The sequence below is a fragment of the Ciconia boyciana genome, chromosome 1 (genome assembly GCF_034638445.1).
Source record: "Ciconia boyciana chromosome 1, ASM3463844v1, whole genome shotgun sequence".
NCBI classification, from domain to species: Eukaryota; Metazoa; Chordata; class Aves; order Ciconiiformes; family Ciconiidae; genus Ciconia; species Ciconia boyciana.
In genome coordinates, this window is record NC_132934.1 from 135,760,577 (window position 1) to 135,787,948 (window position 27,372).

Sequence of the window (27,372 nt, forward strand, 5' to 3'; positions counted from 1 at the left end):
TCAAGCTCTGTTGTCTTCTTTCAGTGCCTCAAAAAATGATAAGAGCTGATAAAAGGCAGGGCGCTTTTCTGGTAGCTAAATGAAGCAAAGATGATGGGTATGGTTATTTAATTTTGAAATCATTCAGGAACTGTAATTTGCATTAGTTTTTCTTGATTTTAGCATGCAGAAATTCATAGACACAGTGATGATTATGAGGTAAAGAAAATTAAAGTTACTTTTTATATCTGTCTTATGTTGTGATAGTTTAATATTCTTTCTTTGCATTAACATGTCCTCAAATATAAGTTATTATTCTCATTTTTCTGACAATTAGATTAAAAAAACCCCCAAAACATCACTGTAATTTCATGGTATCACCAATAATGTGCCAAACAGTTCTTTGTTGCTGGTGAGAAACAAGTCATGGTCCACAGACAGCTGACTAAAATTTAGATGAAGAAGAATAATAAATCAGGATAGTTCTTGGCACAGAAGACACAGATCTCTCAAAATAAAATGAGAATGATCAGCATTTGACTTACAACTCCTTGAAGACTCACAGATGGGCTAACACATACTTCTCATTCTAAGGGTGGGGTTATTCACACAACTTTAGCTATCTAAAAAGGTAGAGGTCTCATCTACTTTTGCTATTTAAGATCTCTGTATAGGAAAGCAGATATCTTTTATTCTGTGGTGGGTACCAGTAATGGTCCTGTAATCATGGAAGAAATTTGACAATTAGCTTAGCTCAGCACCCAAATTTTAAACCATTAAAATTAAGTGAGAAGAATCTCATCCTGTATATTATGTTGATGTTGAAGGGTATTTTACTGTTATTGGCTTAAATACATGGTTCTGAAAAGAAGGGAGCCAATCTTCCTTTATGTCCTCTTTCCTGTACTGATGTCCTGAACTAGACTGCTATATAGAATGTACTACTTACAAGCAATGGCTTTTATAAGGGATATTTTCCACTATGAACATTAGTTCAGCTATCAACAGGGACTCCTACTGACTCCTCTTACTTTGTTTTCTCCAGTTTATATGTGCAGATATACATACCTCATGCCAGCAGTTGTACATTATCTGGTAGATGATGTCTGAAACCAGTTGCGGTCTATAAAGTCTGTATCCTTGAGAAACTTTCTCAATCACCTGCATGTTATCATAAAGCTCATAGGGCTGCTTTCCCAAAGTGAACACCTCCCACATTAAGATACCTGCAAAAATATTCACAACAATGGAAGACAAGAAATGAAAGTTAAGAAATGCAAGATAACTCCTTTTTCCAAGACACACATGTAACATACAACTGGTCAGACTCTTTACAGAGAATATTGTCCAAAGAAAAGTATGGAGATGACTGACAAGTGTGATTCTGTACCCAAATGTAAAACAACTTCTACTGTAGAACAAGGTAAAGTTAGATGATAAAGTTAGTTATAAAATATATTTAATGTGGACAATGATGGAGAAAACCCAAGACATAGCTATCCATGGACTGAATTTTTTACAAAATACATACAAACTTCCCCTTATATATGTGTGTGTGTGTACACAGAGAGAGGGAAGGAAAAATGAAATGACAGCTATAGGTATCTATGTTTTTATAGAATAACAATAAAATTTTTATTGCTTTTTTTAAGTGAGTGGGACATATACTCCTTTGGTATCAGAAAGATTTCTGAATACTTTATAGTGTCAGCTACACATACCTATAAAACCTGGATTATATTGAAGCAGTAGAAACACTGGATAATAGCATAATCATTAATTCATAATGATAGCTTTGCAAGAAACAATTTTTGTTGTAACTGAACATGTGATAATCACTCCAACCATAAAGTAAAAACAAATTTGTGAAATATTTATTTCACAATGATATATAATACTGCCAGTAATGATTTTTTTTTTTTTAAATAAATTTATTAGACCTTTGACTTCCCTCCAGCTTCAAGACTGGAGCATTGTAGTGTCACAGTGGGATCAGAATAAAATGGTACCTGAATCCCAGCTTTCCCTGATGAGAACATTAAAGAAACAAGATTATTTGTTCTCTGACGTCTGCTTTTGGGATATGAATATATCAGTTCAGTTCTTTAACATTTTAAATACCCATTAGTTAAAAACAACCAAACAAGAACTGACAGATCCCGCTCTCCCCTTGCTTCCACTGCGTCAATGGATAGTGTTAAATTAGAAAAGACCTTCTAAGGAAAAATAATGTTTTGCATTGAAGTTAATGCCTATATTGAAGTTAACGACAATAAAGCCTGGAGTCAGGATTTAATTGATAAGAGCAAAAAGAAAATGTATCCCCAGAAAATCCAACTTCTAATTTAATCATATATATTATAAACAACTTGTAAAAGGCATGAATGAGCTGTTTCTCTGCCAGAGTCATTAATACTGGGAGACTAGCTGAAGTGAAAGATAAGAAGCAGCCCAGCATTTGGAAACACTTTCATATGCTTTATTCACCATTGTTCAATTGCAAGAACAGTGGGTTGCCAATCTTTCATCAACTTGACAGCTGCCAAAATTTTCCTGCTGGAGGAGCAAACCCATATAAGTGGAATTTAAGCCTGTTCACAAAAGGCTCCCTCTCCTTCGACACCTTTTGCATACTTTTAGAAACACTGAACAGAGATTTGTAAATCATCACTTGAAAACCACTGAAGTAGGAGTTCAAATGTTTGAAATTCCTGGGTAGAAAGTGATCTGCAAACGCATCTTATTTTTGCTGAGATACAGAGTCCCAGCTCATACAGACTCTCTTCCACAGCTGGCTTATGCACAGAGTCCACTCTGACCTCTGTGACTAACAGAAAAGCTCTTTTGACTTGGGCAGCACTGATTTATGGTCTAGATTATATGCCAAAGATACCATTTGATCCCCACTGCCAACAGCATACCATATTAAACACACATATAGCAAATGGGGAGCAGGCAGAGTTTCTATATACTTAAAAGAAAAACAGTAGGGATAAAAAAAATATAAAGAGGATAGGGCTTGGATGCATAAAAATATTAAACAAGAACATAAGCTGTATCTGCTTTTTACATTCCTTCAGTGTGTAAATGTCTAGCATTTCTGCTTAGTAAGCTGAGGAAATCCAAACGTAATGCCATATATGCAACTTCCATACATACCAAAGGCCCATACATCTGACTTGCTGCTAAATTTGGTGTAATGAAAAACTTCTGGTGCTGACCACTTCACTGGAAACTTGGTCCCTAGTGAACTTACATAGAGGTCATCCAGAACATACCTACAAGGCAAGAACCAAACTTGGTTGTGACCGAGTTACAGTGAAATACTATTTACTGCTTCTTCCTTGTACATCACAGGGTTCCTAAGAAAAGCCTGGGCAGAATCCCAGATTTCCAAAGCATACCTGATAGAGGCATTAACTATAATCTATAGAACAGATCATTGCTATCAACTTATTAGAGAAATAATGCAGAATCATAGAAATGCCTGTTGTAAGGCCATCTAGCCCAGCCTCCTGCTCAAATAGGATTACTCCCAACATCAGAGCAGGTCAGCCATGGCTCTGTGTAGCCAAATCTTAAAAGCCTCCAAAGATTGCAATCTCGTAGTTTCCCCAACTGGCATGTTCCACTGTTCCACCACCATCCTGGGGAAACAACTCTTACTGTCCAGCTTGAACTTCCCGAGCTACAGTGTGTGGCTATGTACACTGTTATATCACCTGGCACTGATAAGACTTATTTGGCTCCATCAGCTTTGTAACTGTAAGCAGCTACAGGCAGCTTTTAGATCCCCTCTTAGCCTCCTCTTCACCAGACTAAGCAGCCTGCCTCCTCAGACTCTTCTCAGAGGACATGTTCTCTAGGCTGCTCATCCTCTCCAACTTCTCTCCATTGAGGCTGCTTATTAAGATGTTCGGCCCCCAAATTAGGTGAAAATCTTGTACACAAAGTAAACTCTGAGATTTCTTTAACAAACATGACTAGTGAAATCTCTCAGCTGCGATTGGCCTTTAAGCCTTAACTTTTTGAGACAGCAGAATGACTTTAGTCTAACACCATAACAGCTTATGGTCATTAATGGAAAGGAGACACAAAGAGCTGTATCGCACCCTGTGGCTTAACTTTCCTAACAGCCAGTTGCTAGCTGATCAATGCCAGTAAACTATATATACGCTAACATAGCTTCACAAGGCTCCCAATACTTTTACTTACCTAGTCATCCCAAAGTCAGACACTTTCACAGTAAGAGTGCTGTCAACCAAACAGTTCCTAGCAGCCTTTAGTAGAGAAATGAGAAAAGACATGAGTGGAAAAAATACAAAGAGGAGCAAATAACATCATGTCTCGGTAACTGGCTAATAATAATTTCTGTCCTCTAGCATTTAAATGAATAATGACATTCTTTGATTGAAGCAATTAAGTTTGGAACTGTAAGGGAACAGTAAGTAGCTATCTTATTTCACTTTTTGACTACTGATTGAAAAAAATTCTTTACCGTTATCCCAGCTTTACAAATAAGGACACTGAGGGATGAGGAAACAGAGGTGAGAAATCCACATTCACCTAGAAAAACAGCAACAGAGCCAGAAACTAAACCCTGTCTTTCAAATGGCACCCTACTCCAGGGTCCTTTTCAGTAGTTTCAGAATTTACCAAGGCATCAAAAAGTGAAAAACATTGATTGGGTTATTCGCAATGCACTATCAACAGAGTGGAGCAATGAAAAGTGATTTAAACAGCTTGATTTATAAAATGTTCAATAGAAGCCTAGTTCAGCAAATGATCACTTGAGAACATTTTTCTAAGGCTGTATTCTCTGCCTGCATGCTTATTAATTTCTGTGATACAGTTTGCATCTACAGTTTTCAACCTGAAATCAAGCTCAAGTTTTATTTCTGTTTTCCCATGGTGCACAGCCAGTTTTGGGGAAACTGACTTTATATTTACCACTTGAATTCTGCTACTTGTCTAATATTCCTCATTTCTGAATCAGGGTGTGAAAATTGGTGAGGCATGGATTTAACAACTTCGTTTACACATAAAAACCATTCTTTGAAAGCATCAACAAGACATTTAAAATGCTACCTGAGGAGACTGCACCCCTATTGGAAAGTTAAGAAAGTCTGTAAACATAAATTCTCACAAATCTTCCAACACATTTTTGTCTAGAGTTACAAGGCAAAATACTGCTACTGACTCTGAAGCACAATGCACCAGAAATTTGGCTAGGTTCACTTTTAATAAGCCAATAAATTAACAGCTTATTTCCCCAAAGCCAGCGTTCTTGAAAGCTAAGTTTTGCATAAACTTTTGGTCCAAGTCCTTGAAAGGCCTGGTCCCTTCACTGAAAGCAACTTGAAATAGTTGCTTGAAAACTGGCAGATAAATGTATTTAAAAGAGCTAGGTAGCTGCAGACTTTCAAGTTCTGCTCCTGCTTGCAATACACCAGAGTAAATTCCAGTTTATCCTAGTAGTGTTCACATTTGTTTTACAAGAGAAATAGTTTGCAATTAGATAAATCCCTGACTCATCAAAAAACAATCTAAGTGACCTAAGTCTTTAATGTTGCACCGCTTTCTCCTGGAGGACTACAGCATCATTGGACAGAACCCTTTACTTCAGTGGACTAATTTTACAACTGGATGTCTGTGCTGCCAGGTGGTGCACAAATCCTTGAGGCCAGAGCCCATAAATGCAGGCAGCACAGTATACAGTGCTGTAGACCTGTCAGCTCAGCTCTGAAGCAGAGCATATTAGCTTGTGGGCAGTGCTGTTTACATGTGGCTTTAGTGCTGCTTGTCTAGAGCTGCCTTGTATTGTGCCAGCTGAATGTCTGTTCAGTGGACCATAATGCTTTCTGGGGTGAGCGCAACAGAGCCAGTGCAGCTGTAGGTGATCCTGAGAGGTAGGACTGCCCGGTGGTAGGTCATCACCCCACCTTCCCTGTTCCACCTCTCCCGTGGGATAGCTTACCAAATCTCTGTGTATGAACTGACAGCTCTCCAGAAATGCCATAGCATCACAAACATCATAACATATTTCCAGAAGCTGAAGGGGTTGTAGTTCCTTCCCATGACTCCTTAAGTAGCTAAGCAAACAGCCATTAGGCATGTATTCCGTCACTAGATAGATGGGATATGATTTTGAGCATACACCGTACAGTCTAACAAGTTTGGGATGATTAAGTTTCCTGAAATAAATAAAAATACAATAATCAAAGAATAAATGGAGATTCTTGTGCATTTCTGTAAGTTTTGTTCTTCAAATATTAATACAACATACTGAAAGAAATTATTGAGACTGGATACAGTCCCATCTCAGACTTCAAATATTCCTTTTCAAGAAGAACCGAGTGTCCTTCTGCTGATTACTTTGAAACTCGGTATTGATGACAATCAAGACTCAGTATTGAGGAAATGACAACTTTATAGTCAAAACCTGAAATAGGATTTAGTAGTGCAAAAGTGCAACATTATTGGTGGGAGAAAATAGATCTGAGTTTGTGGGGTGGACCTTAGACCTTAAGGTTTTCTACTAAAACCATGTTGCAAAATTTTCACATTGAGAATCTTGATCATATCAGATAGTTAACTGACAGGAATGTAGTGCATTCCTTCAGGATACGAGTTATATGAAATATTCTTGAATTCGTATGCTTCAATTATCATCTCATGGAATTTCACTGGAAATTCTAACAGCCTTACCTCTTTGGAGTCAGAGACTAAAACTTCAAGTCTCATGTTCATATTTCTGGCATTTCTCAGTTATTGATCTGTCTCTTATTCCTACCTGCAGGATGGCAAGAACACCTTTCTAACTGTTTCTGTATAAATGCTAATGAAGCAGAGTTTTAAGTGACATGTGGAACCTCTGAAGTTGTGGAAGAGCTGTTAATTGAAAACTTTGTAGATGAATGTATCAATCTTTGCGAAGTTCTTTTGGTAATACTTAAAATATCCTATATGGCTACCTATTTAGCTTGTGCCTAATGTACTCAGTGCTACTTACTTAATCCTATTTTTAAGAGGAAATTCTCTTTCCTGTGTGTGCTATACATTACTGATTAATGTTTGGAGAGTTCATTATTTCCAAATAATTAAGCAATGCCATAGCTTACATCATGGTCTGAGCTTCTTCTATGAATTCATCTTCTGACATTGCTCCCTCTTTAATCATCTTTATGGCCACATCATATTGTCCCTTCCACTTTCCCAGGTGCACCACTCCAAACTGACCACTCCCGAGCTCTCTCAACAGGACAATTTCTTCTCGTTTCAACTCCCAGATTCCTAGTGGGACAAAAGAAATTCCTTTAGCAAAAAAAAATGGACAAATGCAAGCATGGTATCCCCCACATGCAATGCTGCTGTTTTGTCTGGAGGGTTGCAGAACCATGCAGCACTGCAGCAACGTACCTGTCTCTCAGCTTTGTGTTTGAGTTATGGAAGGAGACTATACTTCCTAGAAGTGTTGTTTGCTGTTGCTTAGGTTTAAGCCTTATAAATAGATTTGAGAAAGATTTATGCATCAAATGATGATATATTTTCGTGTAGGAGATTGGAGAACAAGTATTATTGTGCCAGGTAATGTAGCAAAGTGGAAGAATGGCCATGACTCAGATGTGCTGGGGAAGGAAACATGCAAGGTCTTGCACAGTTGATATAAGACCTGACATAAAATGCCTTAAAAAGGGCACAACATAAAAGTTGATATAAAATGCCTTTGCATTCATGTTGCCCTGGATGTAGACTAGATGCACTTGTAGGAAGGGATACCCTATTTCATAGAACCACAAAGTCTCAATGCTACACTGGACAAGAGGAAACTACAGAAGGAGCTGTTGACTGAAAGACCATCCTTCCCAAATTCTCACATTGCCTCCTGCATGGACAAGAAGAAATTGCCACCAAACAAAGATTCTGTAACCTCCTGCAAGCCTGAAAGCAGTAAGAGTCATGGTTTTCTGGTTATTCTTTTCTTGGTGGCCAAGACTGACACCAGTTTCAAAAAGGAAAGTTATCTTCATACCATTTCCTAATGAAGCTGTGGTTGGGACTTTATTTACTTGTGTAGACACTGCATGCCGGAGCCTTGTCACCATACCTGCAAAGAAAACTTGTTAAAGGTCACAGTATATACACGAGTCTTCTGAAATCAAAGAAAATACAGGGAAACTAATACCTCCCTCTTCCTGCCATATTACAACCATCCAGGTAATGACAGATATTCAATATTCAATATTCAGCAGCTGCTGCATCACTTCACAAGACTGAAAATTTTCTGTGCTTAAGGCCTTAGTCCAGCAGAGGTATTGCAAGAAGAGGTAGTATAATACCAAAAAGCACTGTACAGCAAAGGAAAGCAACTGTATTGACTGTGAATATGTTAGATCAAGTTCCACCCAAACTCTCCCAAAAGATGTTTCAATATTTAGAGTATTCAGCATTGGAAGAGATTCACCGTAATGCTGAGAAGTCCAGAAGCCTAAGCCAAAGCCAATCAAGCAGAAAGAGCATATAGGATTACCGGCCGAGTTGTGCTGATGGTAGTGTATAAGGTTGGGAATTGATTCAAAACAGTAATTTTCAGCGAGGTAATACTTGTTCTCAGGGGTTTTGCATACATGGTAATGTTTGATGGTTCCTTTTTTACTTCTGAAAAACATCACAAAGTGCAGTGCATCAGTGCATGTCAAAGCCTTGCAAAGTGCCTTCCAGCCCATGTGTTAATAGATTAGTTAGTTGCTGAATGAACTGCAACACTCCAGCTGGCCAAATAACAAAATATGTAGTAGACGTCACCAGGAAGACTTACATTTGCCTCAGTCTGCTTTTCCCCCCTTAACACCTGCTGGCTATGTAGTACAGGCTCCTAGCACACTGGAGACTTCTGCTGCATACTCTAATGTCTGATGGTTAGTACTTGTCTCCCAACAGTTACATCTAGAGCAAAAGACTTTCATATACTGCCCTTGCAATGCTTCTACATCTGATTTTGAACACCTTGCCTTCCCCTTCCCCTTCCCCTTCCCCTTCCCCTTCCCCTTCCCTCTCCCCTTCCCCTTCCCTTCCTTCTCTCTCACTCTTGAGACCCCGCTATTCCCCTAGATTATGTGCCTGTTACATGCCTATGTTTAGATGAGACAATTCTGGACCTCCATTCCCCCATTCAGGGGGCCACTGTCATGTATGAATTCAAATAACTAATATGACCTGAATGTGCCCAAGGTTCACCTTTACCACAATGTAGAGATTTTGTTGTTGACCAGTCACACCAAGCAGCATGCCCATAGCACGCTCACAGAAATGGTACACATTCTTTGGATACTCACTCAGGAACCTTGCTGAACACAGACACAGTATACATTCCTGCTTGGCTAGATTTCCGAACCATAAAAGCACCTTCTTTCCCCTAATTAAAAAAAAAAAAAAAATTACAAGGAACAATGAGATTGAGAACAAGGGACAATTTCAGTGAACTTTAGGCTTTTACACTGTAATGTCCACGAAGGAGAGGATACGTATCTCATGTGACCTCCTTTAAGGACTACATTAGGACAAGATGAATTATGCCTTAGAAATATTTATTTCTCTCCACTAAAAGGAGGGTCTAGGTAACTGGTTGTGGTATTCCACTGTAAATGTTTAAAATTAGGTGAGTTGTACCCCAGCCCAGACATGAAGCAAGTAGTCTGCAGTTTTGTTTTGGTGCACAGATACAGATTTATAACTGGGGAGATGGAGAGTTGTTAACCCCGTCTCCTTCCTCATGTCCCCTCCAGAGGCGATACACATTATAAGACCCAAACACTGCCACATACATCCCATCTGAACAAAAACTCTGTCCACCACACTCAGTTCCTTTACATAATGCATTAGACTGATGTATTTTCTATTGCCAAAGTATTTCTGAATTCCTGAATAAGCAGAAAGATTTTCACTGCACTCTATTATATTCGGACTATTTTTAGTCTTCATGTGGTACTCCAGTCCTAACTTTCACTATCCACTTTTACTTCTGTTGATGGTTTGCCATACTGGCAGACAGTTTGGCACTGCCAGTCCTGTGGTGCTATCCATCCTTGCTCCTAGTCAGCTGCATCCAGCCAACACTCAGTGGGTATAGCACTGAGTTTACTCAGGGTTGTCTGCTTGTCTGGGTGAACTTCTTTTACTCCACGTTTGTATATTATAAAACCATCATGGAGGATTCCTCTAGAATGATCTGCAGAAACAGCCACACTGGAGCAAACACCACAGGCCTAGAGGTAAAACCAAAAAGCAGAGCTTTGAGGGGAAATGCATTCACGGTGGCTTTGTTCCAAGTGTATTTTAGAGGTGCATCATTTGTTCATTTATGTAGAAGAGCCATTAACGCATCCAGGCATTTTTGGAGATCTGTTTATCGATACCAAGTTAGCACAAGAGTTTCTAGCACTCTGTAATACTACAGCTACTTAAAGAGCATCAGCATCCTCTAGCTACACAGTATAGCAAAGACAACAGACACAGAACATTTCCATGGTTGTTCATATACAAGTGATAAAGGATATGTAGGACCTTCTGACGGAGCAGCTGCTCAGACTGGGCACGGGAGACATTACCAGTATACCAACTGCAAAGAGAAATATTTGGCTTATTATTCACAGGCTGATTTCTGAATAAGGCACAGCAGACACATGAAAAATGCCAGACATCATAAATATTTTCAAAACTGCTTTTAAAAGCCAGAGAGTAGACTTGGGACTTGTCCTGCATCTGTGATTTTAGGACTGAGATAAAAGGGAAACCACTAGTTCCCATCTGCTTCCTCTCATCCATCCAGTGGGTCTCCTCCTGAAATATCTGGGCCCACTCTGTGACTCTGACTTTTTACAGTAAATCCTTAGAGGAGGATTGTGCTGCTCTAATGCTCTGACAGCAGCTCTACCAGAAGTAGTTTGCTCTGTCTCCTGCAGACCATGACCCAGCTGTCTCCCTAAAAGCTGGGAGGTGCGTAATTCTCCTCTATCCTTGAACCTTCTGGTTGTCATAATATTTAAGTAAACTGAGAGATCCCAAATGGAGGAAACAAGCCAAATATGCTATGTCAGATCAGTTCAGGGAGCTCCAATGAAGCCTTTTTAATAGCAGTGCACTTTTATGAAGCATCCCTTTATTAGTGTATGACTGATTTGTCTAAATGCCTTTTTTTTGTCTGAAAACACATTGATGCCTTTGGAAGTCTGTGGGCAGTGATGTCACTGATGACAATATCCATAATTATGACAGCCATATGTAGGATACCATTGCTGTAGGTATAGTGCACATATAAAGCGGAAAGAAAATCTCTCCCCAAAGAATCTTTTGGTTCTCATGAAGACGTATTCTATATACTCACTCATGCTTAGCAATACTCTGCTCTTCTGCCAATGTCTGTTCACTGACACTGGAGTTTTCCCTGTAAAGACAAAACAACATGCTGAAATTGTGAAAAACTAGTTATGAAAAATACCTTCCTTGGGTTAAATGTCGTACTTCATATATTTTTTGACTAGTTATGCCATGGTCTAAGGTGAATATTTCAAAAAGTTGAGACATATTTCATTTTTATGGCTTGGTAAACAGTTATACAGCCTTTCCCCTCCACTGTGCAATGTGTTGGAAAGCCAAATATTCTCTGTGCATGCTGTAACAGGCAATGAAACTACATATCCCTTTAGTGACCTTATGAAGAGATTGCATCTACCTTTTCAAAATTCACGTGGAAGATTTCCAAAACTGCACAACCCTACACTTCCCAAATAAATGTTCTTAGCATAACAGACAACAGAAGGAATTCATGTGGCAGAAAAAGAGGCCTCTAAAATAACCTCTTGTGCAAAAATAATAATGATTCTTATTTATGCTGCCTTTTCCAGGATACTGTAAGAATAGGTTTCTTTTTTAAGGAAACTTCTGAATCTTGCCCAGTATGGTTTACTATGAGGCAATCATCTGCTATGTTTCTGTCAGATTTTCATTCAAATACTTAGGCATACATTTAATGCTTATAATATCGTGTCATCTTAATAAAAGGAAAAGATGGGTCTGATTTATCACTTTGACAGACCTGGATTCCCTTTACCCTGTACAGGACTACTCGCATACATACAAAGGCACAAGAGTGCTAGGAAGGCTGATTTAATGCTGAAATAAGAGTACAAAGATTGAAATCCCAGCGTCATTGAAGTCAGTGGCAAAACCCTATTGATTTAAATGAAACCAGGATTGTCAACTGATGTTTTTTGCATTAATATATCAGTCAAGAAGACAAATTGTATCTGATTCTGTATCTTTCAGGAAACTTTATGCTTAGTACTCAGAAAGTTATTTAAAAATAAAAATATTCCAGAAATATTGCCTTATCTTTACTAGAGTGGTGAGGAAAACATTTAAGCAGTGGATGGGTGCATATTGATTCACCTTGGCTCATCATCATTCAGAGATAACTTTCTCAAGTAAGTGCTCGGTACGAAACCTTCATTCCTGCAAAATAAACAGTTCACAATTTAGCTATCGTACGTGACTGCATCTTAAATTTGGTCACTTAAAATAGGAAAAGGGATTAATCAGAGAGTCACTTTTTAGAGTGCCACTAACAGAAATGCTCATGGTTAAAACATTTCTGCTTTTACCTACCATGTAGAAAAATACAGAAGTAATTTGTTTTAGAAAATTGCATTTCAATGAAGTACTCTTTTCGCTAGTCATTGAAATGGCTTCTTCCTCAGTGATTGGCTTCATCATATGGAAGATTGGAACAGCTATTCAACAATTTCATTACATGCCATCTCAGTTGCTGTGATGAAGGACGCCAGTGACTAATGGGTCCCAGCAGAGTATCCGAGGCCGAACACAGAAAGTCAATAGGTAGGCTCAGCACTCTTCCCGACACAATGCCAGATCCGATTGAAAAGCTAAGCTAAGTGAATACGGACAGCTGAGCTACCACTTAAAGCAGCTGGCAGCATGGCATGATGGACCTAAGCTATGGGGGCCCACAGGCATCTGTAGTTGTAAGGGGGTGGGCTGTATGCTGTGCCCATCAGAAAAATAAATAGGGAGAATAAATTGTATATTTGAATATGGATGGACACAGAAAGGAAGGATTTCTTCAACACAGATCTCAGTAGAGTGAGAAGAAAACTGAGAGTGCATGAAAACAAACTCCTGATGTTTGTTTCTACTACATTCAAGAAAACAAGATCTTCAATTTTTTTCAAGCAGAATTTAAAAGTTTTGTTATGATGTATATGTGACTTGTCCTTACAGAAGCAATACTGCAAAAGTCTCAGTTTCTCAAGCCAAAGAGAAAACTGTAAATGTCCCCCTTCTCTTGATCTCTCTCTGCTCCTTCATTCATCTCACAGCCCTCTACTCAGGCTCTATAAGCAGAGCTGCCTGTATCATATGCTTTTACATAGCCATAAACAGAGCAGTGAAGGCATTTAGGAGCATATCTCAGCTTACTAAAAGCTGTTTGAAGAAAGAAGCACACACAATAATAATTGTCTTTGAGTTGCTGGGGTTGTGTGCTGCTTTCTTCATCCAGAACAGTATGCCAATCCTGTGAGTTATAAAGTGCAGACACTTTACCTTAAGTTAAGGTTGCTTTATTTGTTGGTTTCCTTGCAGTTGTAAACTTAATCAGTGAATTATGAGTGGATCAAGTAATTTCATTCTGTGCCAAACCAGTTTGGGTATCCCCTAGCTCAAAAATTCTTCCCTTCCACATTTCTGTCAAGTACATAAAATCAAACTCAGCTAGTATCCATCATGAGACAGACAAGGAATCTTATCTCTTCTAGGCAGCTCCTGTTTGTTGCACTGCCTTTGTCTCCAGTGTACTCCTAAAGCTGTTTCTCATTTAATAACTTGCGAAGAGACACTCTTTGCTGCCCCAGCTAGACATTAATGAAAAATATCTTATTTTAAGTTGCTGAAGGGGATTCCTCCACTTGTGAACCTCAAAGAGAACAATTAAACTCCTCTGTCCTGTGCAGGTTGAGGTCCCTGTCTCTGTGGAAAAGTATTGCTAAAGCTGGGGAGAGACTGAAGCAAGAAGTGATTCATGCTTCAGCAAGCTATTGCAGTAGTAATGGTGATGGTCTAAAAATGGTTTAGTGCAAACAAAAGCAGCAACATTTGTGAGGAGAGATTTTATCTTTTTATTCACTTAAACTAAATAGTTGGAAAAAATGGACAGCTTCTGTATACACAAGCCCTTCTTCAGGCACATATCAAAATTAAGGCCACTGGGTACTATCTTAGTATACTAGACAGTGACTGCTGTAAATCTTACCCAACCTGTCAGCCAGGGATGGTAATGAAAATGGAGTTGTACAGAAGACAATGAGGCTTCTAGAGCAGAGTTTAAAAGCTACTAAGGTAATCCTAACATAGATCCTGAAAGGTACCAGGACTGCCTGCAGTGTTGTCTATGAAGATGAGATGTGGAAGACCATGGTCATGGAACAAAATTATTCTGCAGCGCATACTTACCCTTCCAAATCCCTTACTTTCCACCAGCCAGAATCTTCCTCTTGCAACACATAGTATTTATTGCTTGTGACAAGCCGGATATCTGAATTTCCTTCGGGTTCATAGTTGCATTGAGCCACAGCCATTTTTGGGACCAACTTGTCTGGGGATAGCACCTGAAGCAGGCTTCTACGTTTCCACTTTTGATGACAGAGGAAATAAAATGATAAGGATATGCAGCACAGAGTACAGTAAGAAATAACACGTGACAAGTACATGATCACTTATATCTTCAACATGTATAATGATATTAGGCAAATTAATCAAAGCTAAGAAGATGGGCACAGGCAAGCAGCTTTTTTCTCATCCATTTAGAAGCACAGCCCAGAAAGTGTTGTCCACATTTGTGAGACAGGTGAGACCAGAACCACATTCCATGATGATGACACCAGAAGCAATTAACTCTGAGTGGAGGCTGACACTGCTGTAATAGGAAGCTCTCATTACCAGGATTATGCGATAGACTGGACTCTTATCAAAAGCCTGCCACCTATCTGAAGCTGATACTACTTAATGAACAGTTGCAATTCATATGCTTCGGACACCACATGGTCAAATTGTGTTTTACTGTAACTAAGTGCAATGATGTCCTGTTTTACCAAAAGACCCCATCACAGTATTATAAAATAAATTTGGTTTTTTGAATGGCTTTTGATTAATAGGTAACATTACTTACCATGAAGCACAATAAGCATTAGTCAATTGTTGCTACTAATCACTGAAAGCAAAAAGCTACATTCATTCTAAATCATTCTCTTTCCTTACTGTGTTTTATTGATGTTTCTCTGATAAGCATGTTGGATATAAGAAATCCCACTCCTTGGTGCTTAACTTTCCCTATGCAGGGTTAAACAAGTGTAGGTATATAACTATGGGATTAATCTTACCTAGCTTTGACCCATGTCTTCACCTGAAATATGTCATCCTACAGGAGTGTCTACCTCTCATCACTGATTGTTGAGGAGGTCTACACAAATGACTTGGATGAGAAGCCTGGCATTAAAGTTAGGTGACATCAATCTAACCATAGGCAAAAGGGCATCTAAAATTAAGGTACTGAAATGCATTTAGAAATCAGGGAAATGTCATAACTGAGAAAATCCAGACATCACAATTCTTTAAAAGCAGAGAAAACTACACATGAAACACTGACAGCAAAGGATGGCGGAAAATAAGAAAGACTTAGGAGAAGAGGCTCCAAATGCCAACTATTTATAATTGAAAAACACTTTAATGCAATGCCAGGGAAAAATGCCAAGTGTCCTGAAGCAGGCTGTGATTCCTTTAAGTCAAGGCCAAGTGACCATGGCATTATATTGTTTCCTCTTTATTGACTTTTTAAAAATTAATTTAAACAAGGAGAAACCAAAGAGCCAAGTGAACGCCTGATTGAGTTCACTGAGCCAGAAGACACACGATCTCTTCCTGCAAACACACGCAGTCTCAATCTGATCTCACTAAGCTCCAGTGGAGATACTCATTCTTTAAAGAGGTATCACTCACAGCAGAGTCCTCTTCATTTGACTGGAAGCAGGTCTGTTACTCATCAGGTACTACTACTTGAACCCAATAAGGGTGGTTCCTGTTGGTCATATCTGACTTTGGTGGAAAGGAGCTTATAGCTTGAGGGCCTGTGTTAGGCAGGGTTCAAGTCTTAGACTGCCCATTTGCTTTGTGGAGTAATGACAGAAATAGAGTTGCCTACAGTTGTCAGAAAGATGGAGAAAATTATAATGCAGACATTAAACTGTTTTCTCTTTAAAGCATCTAGTGATGTTAGAGCAAACTGATATTCAGTAAACGTGTTTATGAGCTGATGTGCACCTCTGACATTTGGCCTTGGTAATTTTTGGAGATTAAATTGTTCTTTCTTAATTTCCTGTGTTTTGCTTGTGGAATGATCAGAGTGTCATCCTCTGATGGAGTTTTCATCTTTTTGTGCGAACAGAAGAAATTGCAAAGCAATTGGCCAAAGTAAATGGTATAAAGAGTTATTATCACAGAAATGAGTTTTGCTTTGTCCAGCCTGCCAGGGAAAAGAACCAGCCAAAGATGAGCACATCAGATTTGCATCCCTTCGGGTTTCACTGCTGGATGTGTATTTTTCTGTTGCAATATTCTGGATTGACTGAATCTGTAACCTGGTACAGATTAATGTCCTGATTTGTGTCCATATATACAGCTTTCCATTTCCAGCACTGGCTGAAAGCCCCAAAGCATTTCCTAATAGTAACTGAGTGGATCTTATTATTTCGTTTATGCTGGCAGTGATATTATTGTGGGTTTCATGTTGATGACTGTGCCACTGTCATCTAGAGAGAGCTGTAGGTGACAGTCTGAGATTCAGCTGCGATGTGCATATGAGGAATGGTTACTATCTGCAGAACCGCACCCCTGCCATACAGCTGGAAGCATGTGCTGGATCACTTCAGCTTCCATAAAATTCGTCCAATACATAAGCATGAGAAGATATGTGTATGCACTCAGTGGACTTCTGTCTGATCTACTGCAGTATTGGTCTGACCTACATGAACCATTTGCCACTGCAAAGACAGTGGATGCCAGGCACCAGCAGAGGTGAAAGTGTTTCTCAGGCAAGAAGCTCCTGCTTCCTGCTGTTATCAAAGCACACTGGTATAGCAGGGAGAGGAAATCCCCACACATACACCATTTGTAGGATTACAAGGACAACTACAAGGGCCACAGCTTTCCTGTTCCTTATTAGCATCAGCTGCTGTGGCATACATGCTCCCGATCACCCGGGAATGGCCATACGGCTCCTGTCACTCAGACTATGGTTGTTTCCAACACTACACATGTTTGCACAAGAAAAGGCTGGAGGATGAGGTGGAGGAGGAAGGGAAAGGCTGGGCACAGAGTACTGCATTGCTCTATCAAAGAGAGTAGGTGAAGGGCAGGACAGGTTTTACAACGCCCTCTCAGCCATCCCAAAGCACCTCTCAGCAGAACCGAGAGGTGATGTAGTAAGCCCACTGGTTCCCATGCAGGGACCTTTGTGGCCGCCATTGTTTGTAATGGCATCACTCTTTAGGAACCAGCTCCTCTGTGGGAGACTAGACATACAATGCTGAACTGATGAAAGGGACAGAGGCATCAAAGCTGCAGGATGTAAGCATGCAAAAGTAATGCCTCATGCAAAATGCAATGCCTCTGGTCAGCTGGGAAGAAAGCGAGGGAGCAAGACTTGCAGAGGCTGGAGAGGTGAGGCACATGAACTGAGACAGGCGAAAGGAAGGCTGGGGCTACGGTGGTACCTCTGATGACCAAACTGAATAGATGAAAGGGCAAAGTAAAAATGTGCTGAGAGCTTTTAGAAGTAGCTCTGTGACTAAATATAGACTGTTGCTCACCATGAGAAGTCAGTATTAGCCTTCTTAACCTGATTATATCATATGGCTTGGGAAAATGAAGTCAAGTTTTTCTAACCAGATGTAGTTATTATATCTGCATTTACTGAACCTGTTTTAGAAGTACCCATCTGAAAACTGTCATGTCCCTGCTTTTTAAATTTCCCTTTCAAAATATCTTCTCTGAACTCAAGCAGATAATAATAATAAATCATAAAGGCCTAGCAGAAGCCAGCATGTTCAGCAGCAGATTTGCATGAGTGACTATCTCTCCACACAGACAAAGCATCTCCTGATGGAAGCCAGGCAAAACAGACCACGGTATTCAAAACAAGTTATGCTGCTGTGTGTTCACAATGCTATTACTTTCAAATCTCATTATTAGAAAAAATGTCAAAAGGCTCTTTGTTCATAGCTTCTTTCCAAGGTTTTATTATTATTTTTCTTAAAGCTCCATTTTACAGCTCTTGTGATTTTATCTTCTGTCTCTTGATAACCTGTGTGTTTCTTAAAGCCCTGGCTGTTCATGTCAACTGTACCCACAAAAATTCCAGCTTTTTTTCTTTTTTCTTTAAGTTACTTTCTGATTAACAAAGAGAAGCTAGGAAACAGACCCAGACTGTATTCTAAAGATACAGAACAGAAGACAAATGAAAATAAAGCAGGAAATACAAATTTTAAAATCCCATGATTGAAACCCAATCTGGTTTAATTTGGAGGAGGCTGGGGTAACGATCTGTGAATACACAGACAGACCATACTGTTAGTCCTTTTTTAAATAGATAAAAACGTCATAACTTAAGCCACATTGTTCTTTTCTGTTCTCTTGTCATTGTTATCTCCTTCCCACCTACAAACATCAATAATTAGGCTGGGCAGTAAAACTAAGGTCAAAGATACCGTTATTGCCCTTGTATTTGTACAGGAGGAGATAGATGAGGAAATAAGCATATAAGCAGATCTTCCAGTCTTGCTTTTGTTCTTAACCCTGCCAACTATTGCCCTTCTTCATCTACAACTGCTAGAGGGCTCAGGCAGAATTGAGCACGAGCAGTGCTTTTTGGCATCCTGGCGTCCTGTTTTTCTCTTTGTGTCTGTGAAAGCCTGGCTTTCTCAGACAGATGGCAAGGCCCAGTGGGTGGTGGTGGGACACCACACTCCTGGATTTCTGTCCTGTATAAAGTCAAGATATAGGCAAGAGCACATCAAGAGCTCAGATGCACTTCCCAATTCATTAACTTAGAGGCTGTGTCTGTAAAGTTGGGCTAAACAGACATTCCTAACCAGCCATCTGTACTCCTGACCCAACCCCAGAGCAACACAACTTGGGACTTGCCTGAGATAAATGTAGTTCATCCACCATTTCTCACCCCCGCAAAGCACGTATATTTGTTTACATCTTCAGTTACAATGTTTTCTCCAAGTACTATGAGCACCGTTTTCACTGGGGAGGGTGGTGGAGGGGAGTTTTTGGCATCTCTAGGAATGGGGACCTCCTACACACTAGAGAGTTAATTTTGATGGCATTCCCTATCCCAGTGGAAATAAGTGTATAAAGTAAGAGACATCCCTACGAGGGCTGTAGCCAGTACTGCCACCAGCATGTTAAAGTGAACTGAACATGGCTGAGACTTTCCCAGTTGCCATTTACAGCACATGGAAGAGGGAGATGAATCCTTCCCTCTGACATGCTGGTGGACACAAGGATGCTGAAGCTGCACTGCAGATTAGAGGTCTACACCAGCTTCCAGCGAGTGGCTGTTTGCATTTCTCCATCCCACCCCACAGCCTTCCCTACCATCTGGATGCCAGCTCTTTCCCTGTAGTCAGATACTCAAACGTTTTCACCTACCAGCACTTGAGGGACTGGAGGCAGTGGTTTCACAGACCCAGTTGTGCAACACAGAGTCACATCTAGACGAGAGGGAGAAATAAAGACAAAACCATGAATTTAAGTAAGGCTTTATCTCCTGAGGCTTTCTCACTTGCACATCTATACAGTGGCAGCAACAGCATTGTGAGAACTGGCTTTTCACCTCCCTGAGGTACCGACCTGCTTTAGGTCTGTATTTTCCAAACTTCTCTTAATTAAAGCACCATCTCAATATCTTTAAAAACCCCATCAACCATTGTTTTCACCTATGCCAAAATAGAAATTCAGGGAAAGTTATGGTTGTATTTAGCTCTGTGGTTTTCCCAGTTCTGCTAGCTTATTTGATTGCATACAGAGGGAAACACATATATGCTTTATTTTTATTCTTTTTTTTTTTTTTATTGTTTCATTGACTCTTCTAGGCTATGAAGCAATGATTAAGAAATACTGCTCTCAGTTACCCAGTGGTGACAAGGCTGAGGCTGTCTGGAGTCATCCCTACACAGACTGTCTCCCTATGCCCTGCACATCTCTGTTAGCAACCTCAGGAACTTATTTAGAAACAAATTGAGAGCAGATAGAGCACATTATCCTGCATGCATTATTATCTCAGGCATAAATGAAGCATTCGATATACAAAAATTCTCTTTTAAATTCTTCTCTTGTCTAAGCCATCCATGACTGGTAATGAGGTATTTCCTTGTCTTTGCCACTGACCAGGGGTTTCATGGCCTTATTTGCTTTTGTAACAAGTAGTTTTGAAGCTAGATGATGCTGTTCAAATTACTGTTACAAATCAGCTGACAAGTCTTTACATTTTTTAGTGTTCCATAATGATGAAAGCTGTAGTAATAGTAGATAAGCCTATATAATTAATTTCAATTTTTCAAAAGCAAATGCTATACTGTTACAGGCAGTCTCACAGACCTAAATCAGGTTTCTAACTGCTCACACCTACATTTTTGGATTTAACTTTTAATTTTGGGTTCATATTTTTTGATTGTGACTGTAAATGCTTAAGAGCAAGGTTCAGTCATGATTGAAAACAGTGGCTCTACCAGTGCTCTACAATTCCAAATAATCAAGCTTTAAAAGGCTGAAGCCCAAATACGCATAAACTGCTGTTCCCTCTCCCAAATGTGGCCTTTCACTGTTAAGCATGTACACAGACATGCACGAATTTCCTTCTGAAAATGTGAAACTTAGGAGGGTACCGCTTTACAAATTTTCCTCTCTCAGTTTTTACAGATAAAACCTAAAACCCCTAAATAATTTCAACTAAGTTCTACAAATAATACTTTAGAAAAGCATGTTAAAATAAAAAAGAACTGCTGCAAATTAAATCACACTGTTTAGAAAAAAAAATCATATAAATATAATTATATATTAATATAATAGTTTTACTTCTATTTAGTTATGAAATGGTATTGTTTTACACTCATTCATACACACTCTTGTGCTGAACTTCTATTGCTCCTGGCCATTCAGTTTATGGGACCTCATCACTAGAAGGGTCTTACAGCAAAATGCTACAATTTAGCTAGAGATCTTAAGAATAAAGAGAAAAATAATTCCACCTGGTTTATTTTGTAGGTAAAAATGTCACTAACTTTTTGATCAAACACAGCAGATACAATTTAGTGTATTATTTCCCCCAGTTATACTAGAAACTACAATGTACAGCAGCTATGATGTTAAAAGGAGCTTAGCATATACATGAAAAGGTGTAAGTAGATTAACTTTTATATTGATTACACTGCCTTAAATGTCCATGTGATTTGGCAATATTGTGAAAAACATCAATGAGACTAATCAAACAAATAAAAGAACACATTACATTTCTCCCATATTGTACATCCAGGGGCTGCTTTACAGGTCTGGTTGCAACACAGAAACTTCCCGTTGATGAAGAATCCTTTATGGTACTTGTTTAGTAAATCAGAATTGTCTTTAATTTCTGGGAAGCACAAAAGAAACCAAAGAGGACATGACAGGCTGCAAAATGGGAATGTTCCTTATGATCAATAGATTCTGCTGCACTAAACCATGGGACCCCAGAGTGCTTACTGACTCCTAGCTCTAGGCACACATCCTGGTCACATTTTTATCTCCATACCATATTCCTCTATGCAAACCCAAGTCTGGAATCCATACCTGGGTGAAGAGGAAGAAACCTGGTTGTCAAGAAGGAGATACAATACAATCCAATGAAACATCTGAAGCCGAAACAGTATCCAACAGCTATGATTCAAAATCATGGATCTCATAAAGTTTCACTATCAATAATAAAACTAATTAAAAGAAAACATTTTAATATATAAAAATATGCTGAATATTTTCCTAGAACTATATATTATAATAAAATTATATTCACTGATACTCAGTATCAGAAAAGATACTCAATACCCATATGGCAAATCCAAACTAACATTTATCTGTTAAAATACATTTCTTATTTAAGCACACCAAAAGGGAACACTGTCACAGAAATATCTATTTTATATTCAAAGCACTGGTTTACTGTAGAAAAATAGCCCCAGTAGTATCACTGTGCTAGTGATACATTAGTTCTGTATGTAAAGGAAATGTAGAAGGTGTAGAGTGAGACTTTAAAAACTGTTTGTTTCAGGACTGGCTTTCTCAGTCCTGCTGTGGTGAGCCATGGTAAACCCAAGATTCCTGAGCATGGGAAAGAGCAGCAAAAGGATCAGGGCAACCCTTGGCAACAAGTGCTTTTTATACACATTTTAAGAAGCTTGTAGACAGTTGAGTATGAAATGCTCATATTTGTCTCATGAGCATTACAAAATACATCAATTACACAACCTTATTCTTCACAAATTTTGTTTTAAAATATCTTACTGAAGATCTTGGTTTCTAGAAAGCTCAGTGTAGTTAGTTTGCTGAATGCTTCCCATTCTGCTTCTGGTCCATATTCTCCATAACACTGGCAAATTAATTGACATACTCTCACTTCTGTGTATGCAAAGGAATCACAAATGGAGAGGTAGCTCATACATGCACTTACAAGTAAAACTGGGGAGGATATTTGTTCATAGCCCATTATAGATTGCCCATTTTTGTTCCGACAATGGCCAGCATGTGTGAGGGCTGCCCTATTCAATGTGAGGTTTTTGCCTTCACTGGAGTTATGCTGGGACACAGTTTTCTGCTTATAACTTACGCTTTGCATGACTGTGATTTTGCTTCATTGAAAACAACAGAAATTTCCACAAAGGAAAAAGCACTAGCAGTATTGGTTAGCAAAATGGCGTTCATGCAGGTAAGTGCTGTACTAGCCACATCAGGAGTGGTTGTGCTCTATTAACCTGCATCGGTAAAGGTTGAACATATGATGAAGATTTAAAAATGCCCATGAAAAATATAAAAATGAGCTTTATTTTGGCTTATTTCTTACTAAAACTTTCAGCCTTTAAAATTTCTAATCCATTCTCGAAAATACCATGCATTTCAACTAGTTGGTGCTGAAGTATGAATGAGACTAAAAACAGGTGACAAAGAATTGCACAAAATGATGGGGCAGGAGCATTTTCCTATCTCTCCTTGTGTTATTTGAATATTTTGGTACACAAAGGAATAGTGTTACCTTTATGCAAAGCTGCAAGCCACCGCTCCCGGCCCTCTTCATTAGCGGCATAGACGTAGAGAAGGCCACCCTTGTACACAATCTGGAAGAGGTTGGGAAAGCCAAGTATGGAGAGTGTACTGCCTGAAAACATGCTACTTTGTAGGAAGGGAAAGGAGAAGGGGATAAGAACCAAACAAATAGGCTTTGTGGACCCACATTGAACTTCCACAACTTAGTAACGATTCTCAGAGGTCACTTATATTATTGCCATTTCATATAAATACTTCATATTTCATATAAGTAAATATAAATATAAATATATACCACCTTAACCAAAGTGGTTCGTGCCCTAAAGCACAGTTGCAGAAACAAAGGACAACATCGAATATTTCTGGATATTCCAATCTTCTATGTACAAAAGACCTTATACCCCACATGTAAACTCTTTCTTTTCACTTCAGTTTTTCCAGATTCATCTCCCAGCTTTTGGCTTGTGTTACACAAGGCCAGACCAAATGCTTAGCGAGGCCAGGAACCCGTCTCTGACAGTGTCCAGTAACAAATACTGAGGCAGAGTATATGCTCAGGGCAGCTGTACAGTGATCAGGGAATCCTGGTCCAAAGGTGATGCATTTATACTTAATTCCCTTTGAGAGATATTTTTCTTCTGTGAGTTTGTTCGGTTGCTTTTTTAAGCAAATAACTGGCATCTACAACATCCTGCAGCAAGTAGTCCTACAGCTTAGCTACACAATATGAACGGTCAGCTGCTTTTGCCTGTTTTCAGCATATCTTCTGCTAGTTTCGTTTGATGCCTACCTAATAATTACTAACATCTGCTTTGCTTTTTGGATCATGTTTAGTACTGGGCTGACTCTGTGTGTGTGTCTGTGTTAGGTCAGGGTTTCATTTCCCTTGTGTGCATTGCTTTTCACTCATCTGCACTGAATTTCAAATGCCACTTTATTGTTTTTGCTTGTTAGACTGAAGAGCCCTCATCATTAAATATGTACTCCCAGTGGTAAGTATATGGTGGAGCCCTGTGAGCTTTTCTCTTTAACATGTTATCCATCCAATCTATTAGTCATTGTCAAGTCTCTCCTTTGACCTTTCTTCAGTTTACAACATCTTTCTTCAATTATAGCCACCAGAACTAGACACAATATTCTCCTGGTGATCACTGTAGTGTCAAAACATATTGAGTGCTTTTACTCAATATGTGGCTGCTTCCATGTCCAAGGATGCCATTAGCTCCTTTGGCCACAGCATCACACTGGAAATTTATGTTCAGCTATCATGATCCTAAAGTCCTCCTTAGAGATACTGTTTCCCAGATACAGTACACTATTTTCCCCACTTAACTGAACTATGCACTCCTGACATAAATACACTAATTTAACATAAATGCATCATTCAGTGCCACAAAACTGGGGGAGGGAGAAGGGAAAGGAAGACGGGAATGACACCTAGGATCAACCAAGCAGTGAAATACTAAGTATCTCTCATGAGGTTGCCCTTGGGCATGGCAATTATTGCAGGGTCATGAATTAACGCACTATTCAGCACCCCTGTTATTCGCTCTAGCTGCCTGCTGCTTGCGGTTGCATTGTTCGGCAGTGGCACTCCAGAAGGGGATCTGTGGCCACTTCTCACATCTGCATGTCCCACTGCCCACAGAATTGAGATTGATGGAGGCTCTAGGAGGAACCTGAGCTGAGCAACTGAAACAGATGAAAGGCAGCACATCTGAAGTTACGGTTTTCTCATCACATTTAATTCTTGAACATGTGTAGTGCTTTGTGCAGCTGCGTCTTGTGATACAAGGCTTAGCCTTGGATTTCCTGACTGTGGCACATTTGAATGGTAATCAGGCAGTCAGGGGTCAAATCCTGCACTTGGTATTGAGGCCAAAAAAAAGAAGTGGAAAGAGACATTGAGAATTAAAATAAGAATTTTTAAGTGCTTGATACTGCCTTAAAATAAGTGATAATCACATAGTGTACTGATCTATATATTCCAGATAATATTAAAGCAAATATCTGATAGACCTTTGAATATGAAAGAAACAAGACTTGATCTAAATTCTATCACAGTCTATTAAAAATATTTCAGCAAAGTCACAACTTCAGTAATAGGGACTGATTTTCTGTTTGTGGTATTACTGAGTGCTATCAGTAGCACTCAGCAATATCAGGTATCACCACTTAGGACAGGAACACTAAGTGTAACCTTAGGATGACTGGCATATTTCACATGAAATGTAAAAGAAACAGATTTCATGGCTAACCTGAAAAGGATATTGTCTTGCAGGAGGTGTTGATTCCTCAAGATTCACTGTCTCAACACATCGGATTTTCTCAATCTCAATTGACCCCCTTTTGCTTCCTTTTTTCTAAGAGAGAAAAAACACAGCAGAGTGTAAACTAATGTTAACACAACAGGAATTATTCTAGTTTGATGAATTTGTACAATTTCATGTTTCAAGCTGTATAAGCCATAGCTTCACATTTGTTAAACTTTAAAAGAAAGGTAGTAAAAAAACCTCCTTGGTGCCCTACCTGCATCTACTATATTGATCAAATTCCTTTTTAAGTCAGTTACAAGAATTACAGGACACAGCCCTACATCTGAGAAAGCATCTGCTGCAACTGCATGACTACAGGGCAGAAGGGGGACTAGGAGGAAAAGAAAGAGGAATTAAGAGGAAAATAACTTAAGTGCAAACCAGAAGCCTAGCTGTAGCATTCATAATTTTGCTAAGGTAATGGAGCTTATTCTCACTGAGCTTCCCTGCAGTTTTGTAACGGGATGTAACTCACAGGAGGAATCCAAATGTATGAAAAGGAGCAAAAACTTTAAAATAAGTTGCCTGGGACGTATTTGCATTTCCAATGGGAGATCTTCTGAGTGAAAAGCCAGCCTTTTGTGATATACAGTCACTCCTTAGGAAACAAGGATAGTTTAACCATCTGCTTTGTGCAGCTGAGGGATGAGATTCTGAACTAATTATGCCTCATACAAGTAACTTCTGAAGCTGGTTATTTACCTCAGTTCAGAGGGAAGCCTGAACAAGGAAAACATCCCTAGTCAAGACAACGTGTGAACATATGCCAAAGTTAATTACTTGCTTAAGTTCTCTTTGGAAGGACACAAACAGATGCTCAGTGGTAAGCGCAACTTTAAGAGTTGCTCTGAGTAGAGACACTCTTGAGTCTGCAGCTAAGTGTTTTCCTGAACTGAAACTAGGATTTGATACCCTGTAATTCTACTCAAAACATAGTACACCTGTTGTTATAACACATAATATCTAATCAAGTTTCACAGAAGAAAACCAGAGGAATAAGGTGACACTGGAAAACCTTACAGCAGCTTACTTAAAAAAATTATTTCTTACCCCTTTGTCATATTCATAATAAGAAAGGTTTGCTTTCGTCAGAACAAACAACCTTTTCTTGTAGTTAATTGGCGATATTTTTTTCTTCTGTTGTGACTTCTTTAAGAGAAGTTCTTCTAGAATTGTTTTATTCTCCATTATATTTCCCTAAAAGAACATCAAAGTTACTTTTATTACTACTATTAATAAATGTAACAACACCAACCACAGATACTGTAATAATGAATATATTAAGTCATTGTCCTCTATATGTTTTATAAAATTTTATAGTAATATATGGTTACAAAACATATCTTTAATACTGCTTAAACAAATGAGGTTGTTTATTCACTCAGTAAAAACAAGCATAGTATAAAAAAATTAGCTACAGATATACTGTAGTTCTAAACAAGGTGTCTCTGTTACTTCATTGTCTGAGGATCTCTCCTTTTAAAGCCATGCACCCTTTCTGGCAAAGAGCACAGCCTGCTTTATGCGCAAATGTATTACATCTGCAGCATAACGGTGAAGTCATTACAGCAGCATGGAGAAAGACAACAAAAAAGAAAACCCTTCTATTTACAGACCAGAAAAACACAGCTAGTGCTGACAAATGTGTTCCCTG

At 39.0% G+C, this 27,372-nt stretch overlaps 1 protein-coding gene across 1 annotated transcript; it reads right to left on the reverse strand.

The window, feature by feature from the left end:
- Nucleotides 1-26,906, reverse strand: BMX (BMX non-receptor tyrosine kinase). Its single transcript, XM_072854761.1, has 17 exons — nt 26,769-26,906; nt 25,662-25,766; nt 23,393-23,474; nt 21,623-21,742; nt 19,765-19,826; nt 14,506-14,684; nt 11,363-11,422; nt 10,543-10,597; nt 9,315-9,394; nt 8,510-8,637; nt 8,012-8,086; nt 7,101-7,272; nt 5,957-6,173; nt 4,195-4,259; nt 3,139-3,257; nt 1,048-1,205; nt 1-75 (listed from the first exon to the last, which is right to left on the reverse strand). Exons 1-17 carry the CDS (start codon nt 26,904-26,906, stop codon nt 1-3), a joined length of 1,890 nt encoding a protein of 629 aa, XP_072710862.1.
- Nucleotides 26,907-27,372: the final 466 nt, after the last annotated feature.